The sequence below is a fragment of the Melospiza georgiana genome, chromosome 6 (genome assembly GCF_028018845.1).
Source record: "Melospiza georgiana isolate bMelGeo1 chromosome 6, bMelGeo1.pri, whole genome shotgun sequence".
In the NCBI taxonomy this organism is placed as follows: domain Eukaryota; kingdom Metazoa; phylum Chordata; class Aves; order Passeriformes; family Passerellidae; genus Melospiza; species Melospiza georgiana.
This window is the reverse complement of record NC_080435.1, coordinates 6,991,657-7,004,067: the sequence shown is the minus strand read 5'-3', so window position 1 is coordinate 7,004,067 and position 12,411 is coordinate 6,991,657. Positions and strand designations below refer to the sequence as shown.

General features: G+C 40.8%; 1 protein-coding gene across 1 annotated transcript in view; it reads left to right on the top strand.

The window, feature by feature from the left end:
* Nucleotides 1–12,411, top strand: part of AMBRA1 (autophagy and beclin 1 regulator 1) — a 126,062-nt gene that overhangs the window by 64,364 nt on the left and 49,287 nt on the right. Inside the window, exon 12 of the mRNA XM_058026874.1 lies at nt 10,251–10,361. Within this exon, the coding sequence (XP_057882857.1) occupies nt 10,251–10,361 (111 nt within the window). The remainder of the gene's footprint in view (nt 1–10,250; nt 10,362–12,411) is intronic.

Here is a 12,411-nt window from a genome sequence, read left to right as displayed (position 1 = left end):
GAGTTGTGGACTATCATGCTGTGTCAGTCCTGCTCTGCATACTCTGGGATGTGGGTCACCCCTGGAGCCTGAGTCTCTGCACTGGCTTCAGACAGAGATCCCTGCGCACTTGCTGGGGTGCAGCAACCTGCTTTATGCATTAAAGCTAGTGGCAATAAGGAATGAGTCTTGTTTCCATTGCTGTCATCTACATCATGCCAAACCACCCTCAAAGTGGGTGTTCCATGAGAAAGTGTTCAGAACATTGTGATAGCAAAGTACTTTATTTGCTGTAGGTTTCTTTTACTTTGTTCTGTTTCAGTTGGAATTATGTGGTCTCCTTATTACATTCTTCCAGCCTGGGCTCTCTACTTTCCATCTCACCATGCTTTAAATTTAATCTATTTTAATCTGCCTTCACATGAGTTAAACTCCTATTACATTTTGTGTTTTCTCAGCTTGCTCATTTTCTGCTTTCTTTAGGTTGTGTGTCTGTTCACTGCTTTACCCAGCTAACAGCAAGTCTGTCTACTTACTTTGTTCCTTCCTGCCTTTTCTTCTTGCTCTTCAGATTGGCGATACTTTATGATGTGTCCTGCTCAGAGGATGTTATTCCTGTGAAAATCCACCACTGAGCATGTTTAGCTAGTGCTCTGTGTTGTGCAGATTCAGTCTGTGTCACTAAACTGACACAGCATTTTTATTACAAGTAGGGGTGCACAGGACTGGTGCTGTAGTACAGCAGTCCTGAAATATGTTTAAGGATAGGAATAACTTTTGCAAGTCTTCCATTCACTGGTAAGTACAAGCCTTTGTATACATTTTTGTGCTTGGCACTTCTATTAATACTATATACTGCTATTTCCACAATGAAAAGTGGCTCCAGTGTGGAAGCTTGTTGTTGTACTGATACACTGTTAAACCTGCAGAATTCAAACCCTTCCAGGGAACCTACTGCTTCTTGAATTAGTAAAACTTTGTATTTTTGCAATGCTATGGTTGATAAGGCATGCAGGTGCTCTGCAAAGACATTGCTGAGGTTTTCTCTCAATTGCAGATGGGTGTTTTGGTATAAGACATGCACATTTCAAGTTGTGCTAAGCACACATTCCTGCAGTAAGAGCTGCAGAGGCGGTAGCAGGAATTTGGCTTGCTGATTTGTTTGGATTAATAGGTTTTCATGTAGTTAAAATTCACACTCACAATGGAAAAGGCTTTTCTGTAGAAAGCAGTTTGACTTGTTATTTTTGTGTCTATTCTACATCTGTCTGTTGGTGTAGCTATATTGGTTAGATAGGAGTGCTGTTACAACATTATTTGAGCCTCTTTGGAAGGGGAATTACTTAGTGTGACCTAAAACTGTGGCCACACTAACAAACTATGGAATTAATAGATAAAGTATAACCTGAGTGGAATATATGGGCTAGAGGTGGCTACGCTCTTGGCACACATGACAAGAAATTGCAAAACCTCTCAATTATCTTAAATTATATACAACAGTTTTGGCAACACTGGATCAGTCTGATACATGTTAACATCTATGGTAGATGAGTGAACTGCAGTAGCCCTCATAGACAGTGCGATGTGGCAACTGTGGAGGGGCCAAGCATTAGCCTTGGATAGTAAGGATATTCTGGTTAGGTGGCAGCAACCCTCTGAAGCAGCTTTTTGTTGCTATACTGGAATCCAAACACTGCTAAGCTAGAAAGGCAACTTCTTCAATGGCTGTTGGCAACAAAAATGTCTTAGTAGCATACTGATTCAGTTTCTCAGTGCCTCTCTTACTGGCTGAGATGCTGCTAATGGAAGGGGCAACTGTGTGGATGTGCCAGTGGGACCTTAAAAAGCTTTTCTTTGGTAAGAGAGCTGATGTTGGGATATAGACAGGCAAATGACCCTTAAAAGACAGAGCTTTTGCTTTTTTCTTTGACATATAGCAGCAGTATTTGAGGACTGCCCACCCTGAGTCAGGTCACACAATAAGCTCAGGTATGCTCTTGGACTGGGAGGACCATTTAGGCAGGAGAGGGTAAGTCTTGGAAGGCAAGTCCCTCTTTCTGGTATAGCTACTTGTGGAAGTTTGTCCTTGTGTTCTTCAGAAATGTGACAAAGTGAGATGGGAGCTCTGGAAACTGGAGTCTGGTGCCTGCTCACAGCTGCTTGGTGGAAGGATGCCCCCTTTGTCTGGTCTCTGCGAGACTCTCCATCTGCAGCAATTAGGATTAGCAGGCACATTTCATGCTCTGAAAAGTCAGAAAAGGAAAGAAGAAGGAGTTTTACAAAAGGAAATGCCTGCCAGGCACAGATTCCACTCTGGTTTTATGCAGAGAATAAACACAGATGTGAAGGTTAAAAAGCGGACTTCCAAAAGCATTTAATGACAGGCTTGGTAATGGTGCAAGGGACTTAGTGATGGGAGAGAGCAGAGGCATCACGAGTTGCAGAGTAAGCAGAGGGAGGAACCCCAGACACACAGACCACACATTAGCTATTGAGACCTTCCTATTTCATATTGCCAGGGATTTCATTGAATTCTGGCAGGAGAGATACGGCATTTTGATTTGGAGAGTCATCTTCTATTTCTGAAAATTGACAAGGAAGCAGAGGTGTGAACATGCCTGCATGTGTGGGTTCAGAGGTGAAGGAAGTGAATACACATTTCTTTAGAGACTGCAGAGTTCAGCTCTCTTCTGCCTTTTCATCTATCAGCATGTCTTGGACTCATTCACTACTCTCCCCACCCTGCCCTTCATTAATTTGCAAAACCCTTTGTCCTTTGCAGAATCAGTTGCTTTGGAGCAGATTTCAAATGTATTATCTTACTGGTTTTTTAGTAGATTGATGTGGACCTCCAGATGCAGAAATGTCTGCAACCCAAATTATTGTTTATCCTCACACTGACAAGATAAAGACTGTCTTCATTTTCCCAGTATTTTCCAGTTAGTAGATTTCATTCCTGGGCAGTAGTTTCATGGTTCTACAGCTGATTTCTTAAGATTTCAGAGAATTTTGTAATAGAAATGATGAAGAAAGTGTAAATCCCTTTCTCCAACAATTTACTCATTGTTTTATGTTAGGGGTTCTTAAATGCATACAGACAAAACGCATAAAAGGCTGCAAGTATGCAGAAAAGGTCAAACCAAAACATTAGTTAAATGAAATGCAGATTGGAATATATTTTTAGTGCTTGAATCTTTTCCCTAAAAGGCTGTACTGAAGGAAACATGTTTTACTGCCTGAATCATATGGTAGTGTGAGGCATGCTTTTAACACATGCCGCTACCGCATGGAAATAAAGAAGGGATCTCAAAACAAGTTTAGCAGCTCCAGCAGTTTGCTGATAGGAAGACTCCAGCTTTGACTATCCTTCCCAGCAAGGGGCCTAAATGAAAAAAAAAGAGAGCTTGTTTGACCAGCCACTTCTCAAACAGTTTGCAAATTGTTTCAGCCAAGTGTAATAGGTGTTTCTTTTATATTCATAATGTTTTCCTGCTAAACTCTTTCTATGTCGCAGCATCTCAATTTGCAGAAAGATTTCTTTTCACTTGTCTAGACTCATGACATTTATTTTTACTTGAGGGCTTCGTGGAGCACCTGTATCTCTACATGCCATTCCAGTACTGTATCCAGCATCAGAGTTCCAGGAGTTTCATGATGGTCCCTAAACAACTGGTGTTTTGCTCCTTTGAATGTGTATGCGTACCTGCCGCTACATGGTGTAAAGCAATAGTGTAGTGGAGCCTTCCCAAGGAACTTCCCATCCATCATAAATGACTAATGAGAACACAAATAGCTGAACCTAAAGAGGATTTTCTTATAAAGAAGAAAGTAGCATTTAACACCTTCATTTGAGTTGTACAGATGTAAGAGCATCACTAAGACTTAGAGCTCTGCTTGTTTTGCAGAAGTCGGATTTTTGGCTCTCCTGTGAGAGGTAGCAAGTGAATTGTACTTGCTACCCTGCGAGAATGAACTGTGGATAAGCTAAATAATTATGTATCACTAACAATATACAACTGTTACTTTCTGTTCACTTACTTTGTTTCTTGCCAAAATCAAGATCTCACTTGTCTCATTCATCCCTTCTCCTTTCTAGCACTAAGGTGATGTGTACTCTGGCCTGCCCATGATTCAGGTGGTATATCTCTCTGTTTTGTTGTGTTTTGGGGTTGGTTTTTTTTTGCCTTTTTTTTTTCCTATGGCATAACAGATTATGAATCTTGCAGATTAAAGATAGTGTGCAGATACTGTTTAAATCCTGTCAGTCTTTTATTGTGGTAGTGCTGTACTTGGGGTGCTGATTGGTAGAGATGTGGGTCATAGAAGGAAGGAATTCCATATATTCCTCACGGTTTGTTTGGGGTTTTTTTCTGTTCAGCAGTGCATACCCGATATTGGATGGTTGGAGAAAGTTCTTGTCAGCTGGGAGACTTAGGCCACAATCTGTTGCTACCAGAAGCTGAGAGGTTTGAGGTAGCTACAGCAAGGAAATGAAACTGCTTGTTCTTTATTGGTCACCCTGAGTAGGATGAGACTGTCCTAAACAGAGACATTTGCCTACTCCAATATGTTTACACAAAGGCTGTACTAAGAGAATTTATTTTTCACAGAGTATAGAATTTTCCTCATCCTCAATTCTGTGCAGATATTATTGGCTCAACTTTTGCCTTTTCAGGAAACTGTCCATGCTGTTGCATGTCATATTTTCCAATTTTCATGTGTAGCAGGGTGACATGAGGTGGGGAATCTCTACAGTGAACAGCAACAGAGTGTGAATTCTCTAAAGGAGAAGAATTTCCAGCTTGCTTGATGAGATGCAAGCAATACAGATTAGAAGGGATGCATTTGAAAAGGATCTTAATGTCTTCTAGTTTCCGTGTGGGAAAACTGGACTCTACCATCAAAGACAAATGCTTGCTAGATACATTTCTCTATTAATTGTTAGATGATCAGACAAAGAAATAAAATACAGGAAGGTAAGATGTCAAGAAGCCATCATGGAGGTGGAAGCTTTTGGCCAGGCATCTGTTCTTTTATTATTTGTGCTTGTTGCAAATTAACTGATTTTCTTTTGAAGTCTAAAACTTGTGGCTGCAAAATTCCCTCCCCTATATGATGTTTGCATTGTTCTCAATGTAAGTGGACCCCTTGGGTAATTGACTGGCTCCTATTAAGATGGTCATCTTCACTTACCTACAGCTGAGCCCTGCTCCAATTCCCATAGCTGATACGTCTATGGAACTTGGCATGCTAAGCCTTGCCCCTTTTGAAAGGAAATTTTGCAGTGGGAATGAACATGAATGGGAAATTACATTTCTTCTTATTTTATACATCTGGAATAAAGAAAAAATAATAGCCTTTTGAGGTTTCATCCTTCAGAGAGCATAGACCTCTTAGAGGCTTTCTCAGTTAATGTTGAATCTAAGATCCTTTCAGTGCTTAGCGTATGCTGAACTACTCTTAGTAGCATATTGTGCATCCATTCATGAAAATCATTTTGTCCATTTCCTATTTACAGCTTGCTTGTACATTGAAGAACAAGCAAAAGAAATGGTTGAAAATACCGGGTTGCTCTGCATAGTGTTTCTACAGCATTAGCCCAGTTTGAGATAGATAGCTCATCCACTTCAAAGGCTGTGCCTTTGAGGTAGCCTGGAACAGAGATTTACTGGGACTTACCAAATTCACGTTCAGAATTTAATAAATTTGCTGTCTTCAAATGTAGTGCCCCAAACTAGGCTGTCCCATAAAATACTTGAGGGTTGGAAATGTATAAGAACATGTTGCATCTCCACTAGACTTTAGTAATCATTTTGCTGGAGTTCAAATTGTTTCAGAACTGATTGAGAAAATCTGGTGTATTCTTGCAGCAGAATGTCTTATCCTTGGTTTGTCAAATTGATTTGTTCTGTGTTTTGGACTTCCTGGAGCCTGGATTGTAGTAAATCTAGAATAAGTAAAAGTAAAACCCATCAGTTCTGACAGATCCTTTCTACAAGTATAGATTAACCCAGTGTCAGCTACAGTTGCAAATGGTTTCATAAAGAGAAATTACTTTTCAAAGGTACTCATGCTTTGAGATTCAAGTACTAATCTAGGGGGAATTTTATACCAGGGACTAATCACTCCCTCAAACTGAGTCACAAATTAGCTAAGGGGTTTCTCCAGCTTCCTCCAGTTTATCTGTAAGCATTATAATAAATTTTTTCTCTTATTACAAGGGGACCTGCCAGACACTAACAAATTAAGGCTAAAGGATCTAGCCTAGAAAAAAAATTGAATTCTGGTTTCTGTTAAATACATGGAAAAGAAATTCCCATACCATGTAGATGTTTCATGTTCGAAAATGTGTACCCCAAAGCCTGTGTAGCTCTAGAGTATTAGTTGTTCTTCTGAAAGTTTGATAGTAGTAGTCTGAAGTTAGCCTACTTTTCACTGAGGGAGTGCTGGAATGCCAAGGGAACTGGTTTTGCACCCCTCTTTTCCCTTTCAGTCTGAACTCAGACATTGGCTTGCATGGCTTGATTCATAAATGAGCAATAGTTGACTGGCAAAGGTTCATTTCTCCATATGCCAAGATATGTTGGATCCTCTGAGGAGGTTGAGACTGATGGATAAATATCTGTCACGTGTAGGTGGCCTATAAGAAAAGATTTGAGGATTTTTTTATTAAAGTCTTTGTTAATACTTTCTTCCCCCCCAGCTCTTTAAACTCTTTTGTCATGTGCTGAGTGGGGGTGGATGGAGTTCAGGGTGGTGGAGGGAAAATGGGGGGCTGCTGAAAGCATTTATCTTCATTTCTGCCATCATCCAGTGTTTATTACGCAGTGATAGACAGACGCAGGAAAGCTGCCAATCAAACCTACATTCACTGCATTTCAATTGGTCCTTGCTTTGGATTTCAGCATTTTGAAATCTAGATCATCTCTGCAGAAAAAGGTTGTTCTGTTCGTGAGGATGACAAGCCCAAGACCCTTGGGTACCACTGCAGTCATTTGTGATCCCATCAAACAGTGGAAGACCCAGGAATCAGGACTGTCAGGAGCTTGGTGAGAACAGCTCCTTGTAAGAGCTGATCTGTTGCTGCCCGAATTTAAGAAGATACACTGTGTTGTTTGCCTCTAGGTTACATACAGTTGACAAGCAACAGCACCTTCTCCTCTCATCCAGACTGAAACCCTGACTGGGCAAAGCCAGCTGAGAATGAATTCTCATGCTGCACGGTGAACAAAAGCTCTCTAGTGAGGATTTTAACTTTTCTCAGTCTTCCAGGTGTGGTCTAAAATATTTCCCATAAGCCAAAGAGGACAACACAGGTTAGGATGGCATATTTCTGTGCTACAGGGTATTTTCCTCCCTTAATTCATTGTCTGAAATGTTTACATGCTTTTAATAATTTTTACTGTAGCACAGTGCATGCATGCACGTGGGAGGCATCTGGCAGGACTTGTAATACAAATGTTATTACACTTTGTTATATGTATATAGGTATAATTTAATAATTGCACTCCTCAATTACTTAATTAGTATAAGTGGAGATAATTACTTAATAAAAGATGTAGATCATGGGTTTCTGATTAATGTTAGTTACACAGGTTTGAAGCCTTCAAGAAATGGACCGAGTTTTTCTGAACATGACCTTTCACACTAAGAACTGTGTTTGCCTGTGTCCTAATCTTTTTGATAAAGGTATCTGTTACCTGAAGCATTAGCATTACTCGATAGCTTGTGCTGGCTCTGAAATCTGTGTGGGGCTGTCCTGTATATGGGGCAGTACTGCTTTTTCCATTGTTAATTTCTCTGCATATGATGTGACTGTCTTTGGAGGTGAAGAGGGTGAAAGGTTCAAATGTACACCATAACTTGAAGGCTAGTTATGGTGTTTATTTAAACCTTGCATCTTCCTCACCTTACAGGGAAAGGGATGCAAAGATGAGAAATTTTACAGAAAAAAGATCAAATCTGCTTGCCAGCTGCTTTTTATGGTACTTTTAGCAGTAGGTGTAGCAATTGTATGAGCCAGATGAATTTACTGTTTGTAGAGCAGTTAGTGATTTTGCTAAGCTTCTCTGATGTAGAGGGAGGGCATGATTGTTCTCCTAAGGTAAGTTCTCCATTTTATATATTGCTTGTTACACCTATGAAGGTTGTTCTCATTGCAAAACAGATGATGTAACTTTGTAACAATCATCCGTAATAAGATCAATATTCTGGAATTATGTGCCCTCTGTAGAACTTCTGTTGCCTGTCTTCACAGTGTGTTTTCCCTGCCTGACTCGGTCCTATAAGGCAGCTGCTACCTTGCTTGTGATGTGAGTTACTGTTTCCCTGCAGGAAGTCCCACTGCTTCACATTTGTAGGGCACTTGTTTTTCTCTTCCCTTCCTGAGGGCTGAAGGCAAGACAGTAGAAGAGCTGCTTTTGTGTACCAAATCCAGGCTTGCAGTGAGAAGACTTTTAAAGATGAAGCAACATAAAATTTAATTGTCCTACTTCTGGTTGCCAAGTATAATTTCATTAATTCATTGAACATGCTTTCTCCAGTGCATATCTTCTCTTCAGAGGAGTCCTTTGTTTTGAGGGATATAGAAAACAAGGCCTTGGGCATATGTTACAGCAATGGAAATGTTTTTAATTTTGCTCTCCAAGTGATCCATGCATGTCTGACAGAGGCAGGTACAGAGATGGAGCAAATGTACAATGGAGGTTGGTTGATTGCTGGAGGCCTGACAGAGTTGAGTGCACAGGGTAAAGCTGTCTGCTCAGAAGTCTTCTTCTTTGTATATTTCTGAGCTTTCCCTAGAAGCAAAAATCAGGACTCAAACGGCTTTCTTGGTGTATTTGTTTATCAGCACCAGTTTAGAATTTGCTTACTTACTTTGCCCTGCGCACCTTGTTCTTTGCTTTGCTGAGAAAGCAAAAAACCTGTTGGTGTGTTTGTGTGTTCAGGCATTTTGGGTTTCTTTCTTTTCTTTTTTTTCCTTTCCCTTCTTCCTTCCCTTCCCCTCTCATGCCTGAGTGATCTTTTGGGATTTTATAAGAAAAATAACTATCCAGCCATCCTGCTCTCTCCATCTTCCTCCACACCAGTTTAACTTAGTAGCAGTTAACAGGCTCTTAACTCTGCACAGGTGTCTGACAGAGTTGTCTAAACGATGTCTCTTCTATTACTGCTGCTGTGGCAGCAGTGTCCTGAGCCAACCCTTCTAGGAGAGTGAAGGCACTGACTTTGCTGTGTACTTCCCACTGGAGTGGGGAGATGCTGAAATCCAGACTGTGTAGGCACTGGAGGCTTTGCCTTTAGTCAGTTGTGCTTGGCAGTGATCCTGCTTTGCTCTCCCTTACCAAATTCTATGACGCTGAATTTCTCTGGTTGCCAGGATGTGTGTGTAGGACATGGGCTGCCTGTCCATGAAGGCCTTAGAGACTGCAAATAGCATGACATTTTTGACTGTAGTACTACCATGGATTAGCTGTCTCTTGTCTCTGTTTGTCTCCCTGGGAATCCCATTTGATGTGTCTCAGCTTTCTCAAATGTGTGCTGACTTGAGAGTAACCAATGGCTGTTCCTTTGTGCTGGGAAATATAGGTTCTTTATGATAGTTTCTGAAGAATAATGCTTAACCTTCTGATTTTAGGCTGCTGACCAAACCCTGGGCAGTTAGGAAGGGTCATGGTGTCAGAGCAGTCCTTGCCTGCTGTAGGCTGGACCACACAAAGAAGCAAAGGGCCAGCTCCTAGGTTTTCCAGGCCCATATGTTGTTACAACCCTTACTATGTGACAAATACTGTAAGCAGCCTCTGTCTTCTGAGTGAAGTTTACAGTAGGAGCAGTGATTATGTCCACAAATCTGTGTAATTTCCCAGGGCAGTGCTTTTCCTCCGTTTGTATTCTGATATACCTTCATAGCTGTACTAGACAGTTTTGGGTCTCTGAAAATGCAGCTTCACTGTTGATAAGTAGAATGCATTTGCACCAAATGAATTGATTAGGATTTTGCCTTGTGTTCCTGGGCAACTCTTATCTCTTATCAACTTTATTTTCTTTCAGAAATGTGTTGCAGGGAGATGCTTTCCTGTTAATTTCCTGTTCTCTGTAGCTTATTGAGGATGTGCTGCCATTTCTGTAAATAAGGCTACTTTAAGAATCTAGATTTTTGAGTATTGGACTTTGAAAGGTTTTCTATGGTTTTGTCTCCCCAGCTTTTTTTTTTTTTCTCCTGGTTATTCTTGTAGAGGTTAAATTGCTAATTATTTCCCCCTTTTCTGTAGGTGCTGTGATTGGGGATGGACAGTCAGCTGTGGCCAGCAACATTGCCAACACCACCTACCGGCTGCAGTGGTGGGACTTCACTAAGTTTGATCTGCCTGAAATCAGCAATGGTAAGTTGGAAAAGATTCCAGTGCCTTATTTTAAGTCTATGCTAACCAGAGCTAGGGTGAGCTCTAGGATCTTTCAAAGGCAGCTGTATGTTGCAGGTCTTGTTTGTCGTGTTGCTTTGGGAACTGTAAAATGCTTAGTCCTTTGAGGAAGTTGACTCAAAGCTTGTAGAGCTGTTCCACTCCATCTACCTTGAGTATTCTTGCAATCAGCAAATCCATGTGCAAACAGGGCTTGTTTTTTTGAGCCTTTTCACAGGCATGTACCATTCTCTTAGAATTCTGTATTCAATGTCTTCATTCTCTTACTAACAAGTTCCTAGAGAAATATTGTCTTTATAACTTTAAATTAGAACCTGTGCATGAACTGTGTGTGATTACTCTTAAGTTACTCACATCAGTGTGTGTTAAAGTGCTGCAATACATTTTGGGAATCAGGACCCTAGTCTGTTGCTTACCAGAGTGTTACAAGCCCAGGGAACTAGATGTACCTTCTAGTCATTTGCAAAAGCAGTGATTAGTCCTGTTTCTCAGGTAAAAGCTATTTTTGAATCAGCAGTATTTGAGCAATATCTGAGCAATATTGCTGATTTAATTTATTTTCTCATTCATTTCGTGAAAATTAGACCACAGTTTCATATGTGTTCTATGGCATAAGCTAGCTCTCACATTGGAAAAGACTTCCTTATGCAGGCACAAGCATGTTTGATACTTGTGGTCAGCTGATCAAAGAATGACATTTTCAGGGCTAAAACTAACTTGACTAGAAAGGCTATTTTTAACCCAGAATGCGATCCTGATATAGCTTGTTGCACAGCTGCAGAAATGTTTGTGGCAGCCTGGGATGAAGATAAGAGGTGGATATTCATGAATGTTCCTTTGTGCAAGTGATTTTTAGCTTAGGCTATCTCTGTGCATATATGCAACTCACTGCTTGATTTCTCAGCAAAAGCAGACTGGGTTCTACTTTAAGGGATTGACTTTTTTAGGGAGAACAGGGATTGATTTTGTTTTCAGAAAGACTTCTGCTTTTACAGGTAGTCACTAAAATTAATTGAGAAGAGCTCTCAGTCCCAGATCTGTGTGTTCTGCATTTCCAGAAATTGCATATTTGACAATAGATGTCTCTGTGGCTTAGTGTCCTGCTGCTTAAAGAACCCACAAAAGGAGAATGTATAGTGGCACTGCAGTAGGAGAGATGCAGAGAATCAAAATCACAGAATCAAAGAATAGTTTTGGCTGTAATGGAATTTTAAACATTGTCTCATTCACCTTCCCTTCTGTGAACAGAAACATCTTTCAATAGATCAGATTGTTGAAAGCTTCACCCAGTCTGGCTGTCATGGTTTAGCCCCATGCAGCCACTTCCTCCCTTCCTTCCTGCCCCCTCAGGATAGGAAGGGCAAGCAGAAAAAGGTAAAACTCGAGGGTTGAAATAAAACCAGTGTATAATTGAAATAAAGTTAATAATAACAATAGCAATACTAGTAATGAAAAGAGGGGGTGAGGAAGGGTGAGAGGAGACAGAGGGGAAGTGAGGCAAGGAATAAAACCCAAGGAAAACAAATGGTGCACAACTCACCACCCACTGACCAGTGCCCATCCCATTCCCAAAGAACGATTGGCCCCTTGTGGCAGACCCCCAATTTGTAGGCTGGGTGTGATGTTCTGTGGTGTGGAAGATCCCTTTGAACAGTGTGGATCACCCGTCCAGACCATATTCCCTCCTGGTTTCTTGTAAGGGTCGCTGCTCAAGGCAAAGTTTTGCCACATGGTGGCAATATTTTTGGAGGTCCTGCCAGACTCTGGAAGAAAATAAAGATGAAGTCAGAGGGGAAAGCAACTTAAATTCGTAGGGACTTCTCTGCGAGGTGTAGAGTGATTGAAAAGTGCTTCAGCTGCTCATAGCTTATTTTTTTGCCTCATCTGGCTGCTGAGGAGAAGGCTGTTAATTAAAAAGAAACAACAACAAAAAAACCCCAACATAAGATGTTTGTTTATAATTTATAAGATTCCATAGAAATTAGGAACCATCTGCTGCTCAATACATCAG